Below are 15,234 nucleotides of genomic sequence, written 5' to 3' on the forward strand. Positions count from 1 at the left end.
GTGTGTCTGTGTGAGTGTACTTAAATTGAGGTTCAAGTATACACACACTGAGTCTCTTACATAATAAAATGAAGTTCTCATTCTGTAATTTTCATGGATTTTTTTTACTATGAACTACGGTTATTAAATGGATAAAACATTATCTGGAACTATTTTATATATAATTCAAATTTTATGATTTTGTAATTAAAATTCTAATGTAATGCTAATTAAATTAATTAACTACTCATTGAAATTTATGATTTGATTAATTAATGATATTTCTATGTCTTTTCACTAAATTGACCACCAGTGATATCTAAAATGTGTAGGTATTATCCAACTGTAACTACCCAAAATATTGGGTTGGACAAAAAGTTTGTTTGGGTTTTTCCATAACATTTTACAGAAAAACCCGAACGAAATTTGGCTAACCCAATAACAACATTTTCAAACAAACATCTAGAAAATTAAAATTTTGGAGATATAGACCTCAGAACATCATTAATGAAAGCTGATCAAGAAAGTCTGAAAGTTTAAAAAATTACATATGTTCCATTCTTAAATTCTTGCAATGAGATTTGGAATCAGTGTTTTCTTATTTCAATTTTATTTTTTGTTGTTAAATCTATTACTACAATAATAGCAGTTAACATTTTTAAAGCACTTATTGGGAATTCCCTGGCGGTTTAGTGGTTGGGACTCCCCACTTCCATTGCAGGGGGCATGGGTTCAATCCCTGGTCAGGGAACTAAGATCCCGAAAGCTGTGCTGCGAGGTCAAAAAAAATAATAATAAAAAGATAAAAAGAAATAATAAATAAAGCACTTATTATATGCCAAACACTACTCTAACTGCTTTCTATATTAACTCATTTAATGATTTAAGAAATAGGCACAATTATTTTCACCATTTTACAAATGCGGAAACTAAGATGTAGAGAGGTTCAATAACTTGTCCATGGATACACAATAAAGGTTAGATATCTGAATCCAGGCAGTCTGGCTCCAAAATCCATGCTCTTAAGCACTTAGATTATATACATTACACATATATATCTCTATATATATATTCAGTAAATATATATACTGACACTAAGTGTACACTTATGATTAGACTTGAAAGTGCGCTGCACCATGCTATTAAACACATTGCAGGCTGAGCTAACAGACGAAGAGAAATCAGATTTGTTGAATAATTATTTTGTATGTTTACAACAATTTATAAAAATAAAAATTTAAGGCATATTAGGTAAAATATCCCAAAATGAAAACTAGAAAATAATATAAATGCATGTTATATATGGAATATGTATACAGTTTCAAAATCAGACCCTTGTATATAGAAAACCTCCTTAAATTTATAGCAATGAACCTTATCTAAAGCCAGCTACCTCCCTTAATATTAAATGTTTTATATATAACATTTATATAACATATTATACATATAATATATAATTTGTATAATATAATATATAAATGTTATGTATCATAATATAATTATGTATTATAATATCATATATAAATGTTACATATATATCAGTTTGTTTTACCATTTGCCGCCTTGCTTCTTCAAAAGCACGCCTCTCTTCTTCTAAACGTTTTCTTGCTTCCTCCTCAGCTTGCTTCCTTCGGTTTTCTTGTCTTTGCCTTTCCAATTCTTCAAAAGTCAGTTTCAATTTTCCAGGAGAAAGTGACTCTTTTTTTGCCTCACTTTCCAGTTCATCGTCCTAAGAAAACATAATGAAAACCTGTTAGTCATAAAGGGATATGCTGCTAACCAACTTAACTGCTTTTATTTGTTCTTTATTTAAAAAAATTACCATGACCAATGAAAGACACTTTGCTTCCTTGAGAGATCGACGTTGTTCTTCATATCTTATTCTTTTATCTTCTTCATACTTGACCCTTTCCTTTTCTTCTTGTTCTTTTTCTAGATCTTCGAAATTCTTTTTTATTTTTCCAGATGTTTTGTGTGATTTGACAGGTACCACTGTTACAAGCAGTGAATCATCTCCTTCCTAATTTATAAAATAGATAATTAGCATATTTCTTCTAATCAAAATTTAGGTTTCATGGGACTTCCATCATTGGTGAATTTCATTACATTGCCATCAATGTTATGAAAACAAAAATTAATATTTTTTACAGATTTCTATTAAATAGCTCTTTCTCTGAATTCATTGTACATGATGAGTTAATCTTATTGAAATCCACTGCTGACAGAGTTCAAGAAGCATCTTTTTTCCTAGAAGATGGTGTTAATACAGCTGTTTGGATAAAATTGCGTGAAATTATCTGAATTTCACTATCCGTGCACTCATCCCACAAAAGGTAATGTGCGTGTGAGCATACTCTAAATCAATTTGATGGTGGATGGCTTCAGTTTAAACACACAAGAAAGGTTTCTGCGTTTGATTTTTCTCTCCATGCAAGTTTTTAAATACTTAATAAAACTAACATTTTAGCAAGGAAAAAAACCCCCAGTATTTCCAAGTGATTTAGAAAACATTTATATTATGGACAAAACTCTTTGGCCTTTGGTCCTATTCAAATATTCTTAAACTTGTTTTTAAAATTCATTTTAATTAGTTCTATTACATCATCTGTTATTGCCTTTGAACTTTTTTCAAAAACAAAGTGAAGAATTGTAATATGTAACACATGCCCCCTAAAATAAAACTGCTTCCAATTTATGTGGCTGTAGTTTTAGGCACACCATCAAATTGATTGATCTTTAACTTTCCCTGTTAGATAAAAAGATATAACTAAAATTTTTGTGGTTTGAACATTCCTTCATGGTAATAGATACTGTACTCTCTGCTAGTATGTGATAAGCAAAACAAACTATCAGGAACTCTGAGGAAAGAAGACAAATGATGAAAAGAAAACTGCCTTTTTCAAATGTTAGCTTTCAACAATCTCAACTATTAGTAACAGTTCAAGAAATATACAGCCTTGGCAGAGTATCTCAAACCGAGACTTGTGTCTCTAACCATGAAAGCAAAAACATACTTTTCTTTAAAAACACTAAGCTATAGCGTTTGAAAGTGCAAAAGTATGATCTTGCTTTGCAAAATATTTTTGTCCTTTTTGTTGTTGTTGCTATATTTATAATAAAAAAAACTTTTAATTTTTTTAATTGAAAGATTATTTGTGAATCAGATAATTTTAGGTGAATGTTTCATTAAAGGAAATGTCCATTTACCTCTGATGCTGATTCAGTTCCCGTATTGTTTATGTCCTCAATCTATTGAATAAGAATTTTATATCATTACATTACATCAGATTTCTGCTTTTTGCTTTAAACATACAACTGAAAAGTATTAGTTGTGATTTATGGTAAATTTCAAAATTTAGAATTCTGAAGTATTTTTATGTTGCTCCAAATTAGCCAATTATGTCCTTTTAAATAGAGATTAAACCTTATATTAATTTTTGCATTTTGATATCAATATCTAGGGAACAACATATTAAGAAAAAATTAAAATAAAGCCTACCTTTGTAATTCTGGAATTTGAATAATGGACCAAACTCTTACAATCTGGCTGTGAGCTTACAACCAGCAGTTATTAATTAAGCAATTTAAACGGAGCTACAGAAACATTTCTCCATTCTCTCTCTGCCACAGCGAAAGGAAAACCTATCATTAGCAATCAAATAATCATCATGACTATACTTTACAACATAAATAGATGGCAAAAATATAACTGACACAATAATAAAGTGCAGTAAAAGGTGTAGGCTTTCACATGGCTAGTTTAGAAGGGAAAATAATTCTGGAAATCATAATTGTTTACTCTATATTTTGCCAGATCTAGGTAGGAAAGGCCCTCATTCAGAAAGAGGGAGCTCAATTTGGCCATTAAGATTAGCTTGAGGGGCAGGCTAATGTACAATACATAACAGAGTGAGAAATGACAGAAAGGTGATTTAAATAACACAATGTTTGAGATCTCAGGAAAAGGAAACATAAGCAACAGGAAAATGGAAAAAGTTAGAAAGTAAAAATTCAGATTGTTTATTATTTTAATTTGATTTTTAACACCAATGAAAGAGCTGGAAGTAGTTTGTTCCTCACTCAGTCTAAGGGAATTCTGCTGTACCTTGTCTCATACTAGGAACTGGGCTGGCTAAACCCCTGTTCTCTCATCATCCCACTTTTCTATATTCTCTGTCAAGAAGAAATAATACATATTATTAAGATACCAAATTTCTTGAAAAAGAAATTATTCTGAACAAATCATTTATTAAAAATAAATCTTTTGTATCTTAATAGTTTATTTTAAATAGTTTTGTTCAGAATAATTCGCTTTGTTACAGAATTATTTATTACACGGATTTGTTGTGTAAATGACGAAGGTTTTATTGAATGATAAATGATACTATGAAAATTTTTAATGGATCTGTAATAAAGTAATTACAAAATTATTTCCCTTCAAAAGAGTGCTAACAATTCCTCTACAAATCATGTTAATCTCAATAAAAAGTTCTAGGAGATATGGTGAGAAGCGAGACATTGAGAGCATAGGGAAGAAAAATTCTAAATTTTTTAACCCCAAATTTCTTTTTCTTGCTGCTACAACCTTCTCAGATTTTTATTAGCTTACAGTAGATAATAAACTATATTTAGAATAGTTTTGCTTTGGTTGGGTGTTTTTTTGTTTTTAGTTTTGCTTTCTTCTTTGCTCATTTTAAACCATTATCAAAACAACAAAAGATAGAATTTTTTTTCCATTGGTTTCAACAAAAAAACAAAAAGATGAATTTGCCTAAGTGGCCATGGTCTCAGTATATTCATAGAGAACTAAGATATTCAGTTCAATTATAGTGCTAGCTTTCAGAAGCTACCATTGAAGATCTGCTTCCCAATTATTTCTTTTGATTTATGGAAAGAAAACTCCTTTTGTTCCTTCCCAAATCAACTTCCTTTCTCCCCTTTCTTTTCAACATCTCAATCTCCCACCAATAACTCCGCTTTTTCTAAGTTGATAGACATTAACCTTGTCCATCAAAATATCCTCAAAGATAACCAGATTATACCAAACTAAGATTCTTCCCCAAATTTTATTGGTCTTTGATTCCAACATCCAGTATACGAAGTATGCCTATATTTAATTCATCATAATATCCTAGAATCTCAGAAGTGGTAATTATCTTAAATGTTACTCAGCTACCCATCTGACTCAGGAATCCTTTCTATAGTGTTCTTGAATATGGACTTATACAAGAGGATTTTTCAAACAAACATTAAGACTTCTTGACTATGTCATGCCTTACTTCTTATATTCAAAGATAGATTAAATTTTATTAGATTTGAGTGGAAAATGTATTTAATTAGGTTTTAAAATTAGACTTCCCATATTTGCAAGATGAAATTACTATTAATAGTTTATATTGCTCTACCTACATATTCTCAAATAATTTAATAGGCTAAAAATTTTATTAACCAAGATTCTCTCACACCCTGCCATGTAGTATCTAGGGTTACTAAAGAAAGTGGTTCTTTTTCATGATTAGTTTTCTTCCATCTCTCTCTGAGTATCCTATGTCTTCATCATATTCAAATTCACCTCAACACATATATTTCTTCTTTTTGAAACCACTGCCATATTCAGTTCTTGGGGTGGTAGTGTAATCAGTGCTTTTTGGAAAAGGACACAAGACTTAAAAAGAGGTAGACTAACCCCATATGCATACTCACCATTTCCTGCCAAACACCATATATTTTAATTATATATTTTATTACCTTATTTTATAATTTGTATTATAAATATAATTACATATAGTGATATATTTTATATATAACCTAAAATATTCATTTATTATATATTGTATTCCCTTATTATAATAAGGGAACTCCCCCCTTATAATTGTATTCCCTTGTGAAATTTCATTTCTTTTTTAAAAAAATTAATTAATCTATTTTCGGCTGCATTGGGTCTTCATTGCTGTGTGCAGGCTTTCTCTAGTTGTGGCGAGCGGGGTCTACTCTTCTTCGTGGTGTGAGGGGCTTCTCACTGCGGTGGCTTCTCTTTGTTGCAGGGCACGGGCTCTAGGCACGCGGGCTTCAGTAGTTGTGGCTCGTGGGCTCTAGAGCGCAGGCTCAGTAGTTGTGGGCATGGGCTTAGTTGCTCTGTGGCATGTGGGATCTTCCTGGACCAGGACTCAAACCTGTGTCCCCTGTACTGGCAGGCAGATTCTTAACCACTGCACCACCAGGGAAGTCTGAAATTTCATTTCAAAATGAATACTAATCTTTGATGACTGGAGGTGGCAGAGGTAAAGTACACCTCTCTTCAGACAAAGAGATACAAAGTAATAAAATATAGGAAATTCCAATTCTTTTCTGTAATTCATCCGGCATATGACATTTTTTGTCACCATATAAATGGCTGTTTGTGCCATAAAAGTGGTTATTTGCAAAGTCAGGGTATATAAATTTCTTTGACATGCAAATACAGCATATACTTTGCCTTCTTTGTCACTTTAAAAAAAAATTTTTGTTTGTTTGGGTTTTTTTTTGGCCGCACTGCGTGGCTTGCAGGATCTTACTTCTCTGACTAAGGATCCAACCCTGGCCCCGGCAGTGAAAGCGCCAAGTCCTAACCACTGGACCGCCAGGGAATTCCCTGTCACGTTTTTTAAAGAAAAGTAGTAGAAACTGAAAGAAGCATAGCAAATAGATTTAAGGCACTTAATTAAGAGTAGGCAAAAAAGAGCCAAGTACAATCTCACAATAAAAACGGTTATGAAAGACAATATACTGTGAAGACGATGTTAGGATAGTTGTTAAAATACTGATGACAGAAGGAGGAGAAACTAAAATGATTTCATGACATTTTATCTGTATGTACTATTATTTAGGTGAAACATTTATTTATAGCCCACTTACTTTGTACCAGGCACTGTACTAAGTGCTTTGCATTTATTAACTTATATAATCTTATTAAAAACACTAGGAGATAGATACCAATATTGTCTCGTTAAGCTCAATACATTGATCATCTCTTTTGATCCTACAGTGTAGACAAGGTTAAAGTACATAAGCAATATAACTGTCTTCTGTGTCTTTTTTCTATGTCTCTATGACTACAGATCGTTTATAATATAAAACAAATATCAATATATTAAAGAAATTTTTGTGAATTGACCAGTTCTTTACTTAATAAAATGTAATTATGACTATTAGAATTTCAAGTTTCTATGTCATTACACTCATGAATCATTTGGAGAGATTAGCTTTTTCTGGAAATTAGATCAGATTCTTGAGTATTTTAAAATACTTACCAGCTTCTTAGTTCTCATGCTCTGAGAAGAAAATATATGGGAATTCTAAGTTCATTAAGAGACTATATAAAATCATAGTAATAATGTTTTTCTCCCTCTAATTTGTCCTCTGTGGCTATGGGCAACAGTAATGGCTATATGAAGGAAATGACTGTCACACATTTCTCCCTTCTACTACCATCCCCAACTTAAAAAGAAAAGTTAAGCTAGCTAATAGTACCATTATTGAATAAAATGTGACTTAAATTTGTTTCAAATAATTGAGTAGGAAGATATCCTAATTAAGCCTGTGTTTGATAATAACCAGCAAGTATTTTTTGATTGCTATTAAAAGACCAGCATTTTGTTATATGCTTGTGGATAGTTTATGTGTGAACTTGCCTTATATCTTTGTAAAATTCTCTAATGTGTCAAGAAAAATAAGGAATGTGGACAGTGTAAGGAATGCAGAGAGAATGATAAGATGGTATATAACAAAAGTCATCTCAGCATTCAACCTTGAAATAGGCACATTCTGCCCTTATCCTTCTAGGCATTTGATATTAAATATTTGTGCTTAAGATCTTATTTCCATGTTAGCTACTATTTAATAGGTTTATGTTATATTAAAATATTTTGATTAGGCAGCATACTGATTAGTTTTACTCTGTACAATTAGTTTCTGAAGCAAATACCAACTTAATATCTAGTGTATACCTGCTCAGCCCTTTTTGCTAATTCACGTTGTATCTTCCTCTTTTCTAACATATCCTGCTCAATTCTGCGTTTTCGTTCCTCTTCTGTTCTCTTCCTTTGTTCCTCTTGTCTTTGTTTCTCCATTTCAGCAAATTTACCTTTAACAGTTCCTAAGAATATATGAAACATGTTTGATATTTTGCTATGCTTCCTTTTTTGCAATTTTATTTACAATTTGCCCCTCAAGTGTCTTACCTGTTAGCTTTGGGACATAAGCCTTTTCTACTTTAGAAGATACATCTTCCTCATCATCAGAAGCAAGCATTTCTTTAATCTAGATGGTTAAATAAATTAATATGAACATATCCAAACTTTAGACTAGATCATATTATATGCAGAGTTTGCAATTAGCTTATAAACACAGAAAATATTAAATATAGTTAATATGAAATGTGGTTAATGTGAATAACAAATAAAATGTAAAAGATGAAAATGAATATTTGCATGAGAATAAAATAAAATAAAATAACCTCCTGCTTTTTCCTGTTCCATTCTCTCTCTCTAATATATTGTTCTTTTCTTCTTTGCTTTTCGTTTCTAGATCTCCTTTGATTTCTTTCTTCCCTGGCTCTCTGCATGGCTTCAAACTTATCCTTTACATCACCCTTGCCAAGTTTTGGCACATAGGTTTTTGGTACAGGTTTAGATGAAGAAAGCAGAAGCTTCATTAGAAGAAAATAAAGAGAAGAAAGTTAAAAAAATAAGAAAGGAAGAAATTAGGTAAAGATAGATCAGAATAAGCAATATAAGAAATATTTATTGAAACAGACTATAGATAGAAATGAGTTTGAAACCTTTATTTGTATAATCAAAGTCTGATTAGATACTTTCCAAAGTCTAAGTATGAAAAATGGAATTACAGAAAATATGAGAATAAAAATGTTATCAATATATAGCAAAGAAGTCCCATTTTGTAGGTGTGTTCCACTGAAGCTGAAGGCTAGCAAAATATAAAAATTGAAGACTGGATTCCAATTTAAAACAACCTGTATTTTATTGTCCTATTTCATTACATTAAAGATTCAGATTTTACATCTCTTGCTTAAAAGATACCAAGACTAATTTTAATAAATTAGATGAAGTTGAAAACAAAGCAAAAAGTTTAAGACTAATTCACATAAGCCTAATTCTTGCTTGTTTCCACATCTAGTATCAGCAAAACTGAAGGCCTTTACTTCTCATTTGTGGCTGAGGTGAGCCAAGGTCTTTGTGCACAAGCAGTGATTTTTGTTGTTACTACTGCTATACTGCCCATCCAGAACTTCTTTAAACCCACGTTGAAAATATGTGAGAATGCTGTATCATTCCAAGTAGGATGTGCCCTAAGAGGAAAATTCCCAAATGACAAAAGAGGTTTCCAAAGAAGGAGGAATCTGTTAAAAGACTAGAGAAACGGATTTTCCTCCATCTGAAACCAGGGAAGCAAATTATTTTCATCTTTTTGAAAATTAAACTGATCTCTAAAAGAAGTTTCAGAAAATAAAACTTCATTGCCTCAGAACACCAAACCCTTTCTCCTAGTGATAATGGCAAATTGCTTAATTAATCTGTGCCATACCCAGCCCTATTTTATTTTCTACTTATGGTGCCATTGGCCATTTTAAGGTTTTTTAAAGTTTATAATTTTGGGGTGTCAGCAACTGATTTCTTCTTATTACAACTCTCAGTAACAACAGCCAAGAACCAGAAAAAGGCCTAAGATAAGTTTAATTGCAGCTGCTAGAAGAAGTAGCTAAGAAGGATCCTCACCTGAGAGTGAATTATCTGTTTCTCCTAAGAGTATATACATCAATTCTGTTTTTTTAATACTGAAAAAATAACTTCTAAAATTTATCAAGATATTAAAATCTACTCAAGATGCTAGCCATCACATCCACTTCACTATCACTCACAAAACTTCATAATCATGCTTCCTAGATAAGAATCCAAACGAAAATACTGGGCCCAAGACCAGCCTGTGAATTTTACCTCTTCTTATGTTTTACATCTTGACACTACATTACTATGAACTTCTGTGAATGACCTTTCCACCAGTTGCCCTTTTCAGCAATTCTGCAGTCAACCCTATGATTCCCCCATTTTTTTTTTTTTTTTGATTCCCCCATTTTCTAACTTTTAAGACTTACCTCAGCCTTTTGGGAAATATCATTCATGTTTGCTCTATGTGGTCTTGGGGTGATTATGAAGCTTTGTAATTTTTTGCACCTGAAAAAAATATATTAGTATTGAATAAGAATTTTGATACCTTAATTTTTTAATATGCTGTGTATTTTTTAAAAGAGAAATAACATGTTAATTTCCCCTCAAAAAATAATGACATCATCCAAGCAAGTAATAAATTATAATAACCCTCAGCTTCTTTTCCCAAGATTCAGGGTATAGAAGGTACAAGGTGCAAGGTGTTAAAAGATTCTTGTAAGTTTACAGCCCAGAATAACTTAGTGAACGTATCAAGTACCCTTGCAAAAAATTTGTATTCTGCAGTTATTGGATGTATTATTCTGTAATTATCAATGGGGCCAAGGTGGTTGATCATGTTATTTAGGTCTTCTATGTCTTTACTAAAAAAAAATTTTTTTGGCCTAGTTCTATCAGTCTTAAACTATATGGAATTTTCCACTCCTTTATTATTTTATTTATTTTTGGCTGTGTCTGGTCTTAGTTGAGGCACGTGGGATCTTCGTTGAGGCATGCGGGATCTTTTCGTGGCAGCGCAGGCTCTTCATTGTGGTGTGTGGGTTTTCTCTTCTCTAGTTGTGGCACGCAGGCTCCAGGGCGCATGGGCTCTGTAGTTGTGGCATGTGGATTCCAGAGCACGTGGGCTCTGTAGTTTGCGGCACGCAGGCTCTAGTTGAGGCACGCGAGCTCACTAGTTGTGGCGCACAGACTTAGTTGCCCTGCGGCATGTGGGTCTTAGTTCCCTGACCAGGGATCGAACACACGTCCCCTGCATTGTAAGGTGGATTCTTTACCACTGGACCACCAGGGAAGTCCCTGTCTATTCCTTTAATTCTGTCATTTTTGTTTCATGCAATTTCAAACTTTTAAAAATGCATATGTTATGACTATAATATCTTCTTGAATTGGCTCTTTCATCAGTATGAAATTTCCCTCTTCTTATCTCATTGTCTTGAACTTATCTGTTATTAAAATAGCCACACCAACTTTCTTTAGTTTGCATGGTGTATAATTTTCTAGCCATTTACTTTCAACCTATTTATCCCTTTATATGTAAAGCACATCTCTTGGACACAGCATATAATTGGATCTTGCATTTTTAAAAATTCAATTCTGATATCTTTTAATTGCAGTGTTTAGCCCATTAACATTTAAGGTAACTATGTATATGAATGGACTTAAGCCTACCATTTTACTATTTGTTTCTTGTTTGCCCCTCTTTTTTTTGCTCCTCTATTATTCTTTTTCTGCCCACTTCTGTATTAGTTGAATAATTTTTAGAATTTTATCTATTGGCTTTAAATTTTTAATTAAAAAATTTTTAAGGTATAATAGACATACAATAAGTTATACTTTTTGAAAGTGCACAATTTGATAAGTTCTGACATATGTATATACCCATGACACCATCACCACAATCATGATATAAATATATATATATATAGGGGGACTTCCCTGATGGTCCAGTGGTAAAGAATCTGCCTTCCAATGCAGGGGATGCGGGTTCGATCCCTGGTGGGGAACTAAGATCTCACATGCTGTGGGGCAACTAATCCTGCGTGCCAAAATTACTGAGCTCGCGTGCCTCAACTAGAGCCCACGTGCTGCAAACTACAGAGCCCATGCACTCTGGAGCCCAAGCGCCACAACTAGAGAAGAGAAATCCCGCACGCCACAACTAGAGAGAAGCCTGCGCACCGCAAGAAGATCCCGCGTGCCATAACTAAGACTAGATGCAGCCATAAAAATAAAATAAATAAATAAATAAATGAATGAATGAAATATTTAAAAAAATATATATATATATATGTAGGGATTCCCTGGCAGTCCAGTGGTTAGGACTTGGTGCTTTCACTGCTGTAGCCTGGCTTCAATCCCTGGTTGGGGAACTAAGATCCCTCAAGCCATGCAGCGTGGCCAAAAAAAAAAAGATATGAATATACACATTACACCCAAAAGTTTTCTCAGACCCCCTTTAACCTCCTTTTTCTTCTAGCCTTTCCCACCTCCATCCCTAGGCAGATATGCTTTCTGTCACTGTAGATTAGTTTAAATTTTCTATAAATGGAATCATACAAGTATGTACTCTATTGTTTGGCTTCTTTCACCATGCATAATTATTTTGAGATTCATCCATGTTGTTGCATATATCAATAGTTCATTTCTTTTTATTACTGAATTTTATTCCATTGTATGAATATACCAGAGTTAACCACTGTTAATCATTCATCTGTGGATGGACATTTAGGTTGTTTCCACTCACTATTACAAATATAGCTGGTATTGGGCTTCCCTGGTGGCGCAGTGGTTGAGAATCCACCTGCCAATTCAGGGAACATGGGTTCAAGCCCTGGTCTGGGAAGATCCCACATGCCATGGAGCAACTAAGCCCGTGTGCTGCAACTACTGAGCCTGCGCTCTAGAGCCCGTGAGCTGCAACAAGAGAAGCCACCGCAATGAGAAGCCTGCACACCGCAGTGAAGAATAGCCCCCGCTCGCGGCAACTAAAGAAAGCCCACGCACAGCAACGAAGACCCAGTGCAGCCAAAAATAAATAAATAAATAAATTAATAAATTAAAAAAAAATAATAGTCTCCTTCTTAAAAAAAAACAAATAAAGCTGGTATGAATATTCACGTACAAGTCTTTGTGTGGACATATGCTTTTTTATTTCTCCTGGGTAAATAAATAAAGTATAATGGCTAAGCCTTATGGTAAATGTATGTTTAACTTTTTAAGAAACTGCCAAGCTGTTTTCCAAGTGGTTGTACCATTTTATCTTCCCACCAATAGTGTACAAGAGCTATACTTTCTCTACATCTTCATCAACACTTGGTATCATCTTCTTAATTTTAGACATTCTAAATGTGTGTAGTGACATCATATTATGGTCTTAACATTTCCCTAATACCTAATGATATTGAACATCTTTTCATATGTTTCTTTTCTATCTGTAAATATTCTTTGGTGAAGGTATCTGTTCAAATCTTTTGCCCATTTTATTACTTGGTTGTTTGTTTTCCTATTATTAAGTTTTGAGAGTACTTTGTATATTCTAGGTACAAGACGTGTATCAGATGTATGAATAGGGAAGATTTTTCTCCCAGTCTTTGGCTTGTCTTTTAATTTTTCTTTTTTTTTTGGTCATGTGGCACAGCTGCGGGATCTTAGTTCCCTGAGCAGGGATTGAAGCCAGGCCACGGCAGTGAAAGCACAGAGTCCTAACCACTGGACTGCCAAGGAATTCCCTGTCTTTTCATTTTCTTAACAGAAAATTTTGCATTTAGGTCTTTGATCCATTTTCAGTTAATTTTTGTATATGGTGCAAGTCTCTCTTTTTTTTTTTTTTATATATGGGAAAACAATTTTTCCAGGGCCGTTTATTGAAAAAACTTATCCGGGCTTCGCTGGTGGCTTAGTGGTTAAGAAGTGCCTAAATGCAAAAGACACCAGGGAAGTCCCTGATTAGTGTACTATATAATGAGACCTGAAAAAGGTGGTGTAGGGAATTCCCTGGTGGTCCAGTGGTTAGGACTCCATGCTTCCACTGCTGGGGCTTGGGTTCAATCCCTGGTCAGGGAACTAAGACACTGCAAGACGTGCGGCACGGCCAAAAAAAAAAAAAAAATTAAAAGAAAAAGAAAAGGGTAGTGTAACTCTGACCCTTCTTTTTGAAACTTGTTTTGGCTATTCTAAGTCCTTTGTATTCACATACAAATTTTACAATCAGATTGTCAATTTCTGTAAAAACGCCTGCTGTGATATTCATTGAGATTGTGTTGAAAACTGTAGATGGATTTGAGGAGAATTCACATCTTAATAATGTTGAGTCTTTTGATCTATGAACACAGTATATCTCTTGATTCAGTTACATCTTCTACAATTTTTTCTCAGACATGTTTTATAGTTTTCACTGTGCAGGTCTTCCACATCTTCTGTGAGATTTATCTCTAAATAATTTCATGTTTATTGATGCTATTGTAAATGCTGTTTTTTAGATTTCAATTGATAGTTTGTTGCTAGTATATAGAAATACAACTTTTTTTTTTTTGGCTGTGTTGGGTCTTCATTGCTGCGCACGGAAGAATTTCTCTATTCGCGGCAAGCAGGGGCTACTCTTTGTTGTGGTGCGCAGGCTTCTCATTGCGGTGGCTTCTCTTGTTGCGAAGCATGGGCTCTAGGTGCGCGGGCTTCAGTAGTTGTGGTGCACAGGCTTAGTTGCTCCGCAGTATGTGGGATCTTCCCAGACCAGGGATCGAACCTGTGTCCCCTGCATTGGCAGGTGGATTCTTAACAACTGCGCCACCAGGGAAGTCCAGAACTTATTTTTGTATTCTGATCCTATATCCTGTTACCCTGCTGAAGTAATTTATTACTTTATTGTAGATTCCATCAGATTTTCCACATAGACGATTATATCATCTGTGAACACAGTTCTAACTTCTACTTTCCAATCTGGATGTCCTTTATTTCTTTTTCTGGCCTGATTGTACTAGCTAGACTCTCCAGTACAATGTGAAATAGAAGCAGTGAAAGGAACCAACAAGGACCTACTGTATAGCACAGGGAACTCTGCTCAATATTCTGTAATAACCTAAATGGGAAAAGAATTTGAAGAAGAATAGAGGTATGTATATGTACAACTGAATCACTTTGCTGTACACCTGAAACTAACACAAAATTGTAAATCAACTGTAGTCCAATTTTTTTTTTTTAAAAAAAGAAGAAGTAGTGAGGACAGACATTTTTGCCTTGCTCCTGATCTTAGGGCGAAAATGTTCGGTCTTTTACCATTAAGTATGATTTTTAACTATAGATTTTTCTTAGATGTCCTATATCAGATTAAGTTCCTTTCTATTCCTATTGTGGTGGAGTAATTTCAGGAACGGATGTTGTATTTAATTTAATGCCTTTTCTATGTCTATGAAGTAATCATATGATTTTAATTTTCATTATGGTGAATTACGTTAATTTTCAAATGTTAGACTTCATTTTTTTAATGTAGGTTTATTTATTATTATTATTATTTTATTTATTAATTTATTTATTTGGT

The 15,234-nt window shown here is 33.5% G+C and overlaps 1 protein-coding gene across 3 annotated transcripts in view; it reads right to left on the bottom strand.

Annotated features, from left to right (window-relative positions):
* The window catches only part of NEXN (nexilin F-actin binding protein), a 56,242-nt gene that overhangs the window by 21,910 nt on the left and 19,098 nt on the right, over positions 1–15,234 (bottom strand). For all 3 annotated transcript variants that reach the window (XM_061183978.1, XM_061183979.1, XM_061183980.1), the window contains exons 2-7: positions 10,130–10,208; positions 8,199–8,277; positions 7,965–8,113; positions 3,187–3,228; positions 1,802–1,999; positions 1,532–1,708 (exon numbers count right to left, since the gene is read on the bottom strand). In XM_061183978.1, the coding sequence (XP_061039961.1) occupies positions 1,532–1,708; positions 1,802–1,999; positions 3,187–3,228; positions 7,965–8,113; positions 8,199–8,277; positions 10,130–10,208 (724 nt within the window). The remainder of the gene's footprint in view (positions 1–1,531; positions 1,709–1,801; positions 2,000–3,186; positions 3,229–7,964; positions 8,114–8,198; positions 8,278–10,129; positions 10,209–15,234) is intronic.

The sequence above is a fragment of the Eubalaena glacialis genome, chromosome 3 (genome assembly GCF_028564815.1).
Source record: "Eubalaena glacialis isolate mEubGla1 chromosome 3, mEubGla1.1.hap2.+ XY, whole genome shotgun sequence".
Classification (NCBI taxonomy): domain Eukaryota; kingdom Metazoa; phylum Chordata; class Mammalia; order Artiodactyla; family Balaenidae; genus Eubalaena; species Eubalaena glacialis.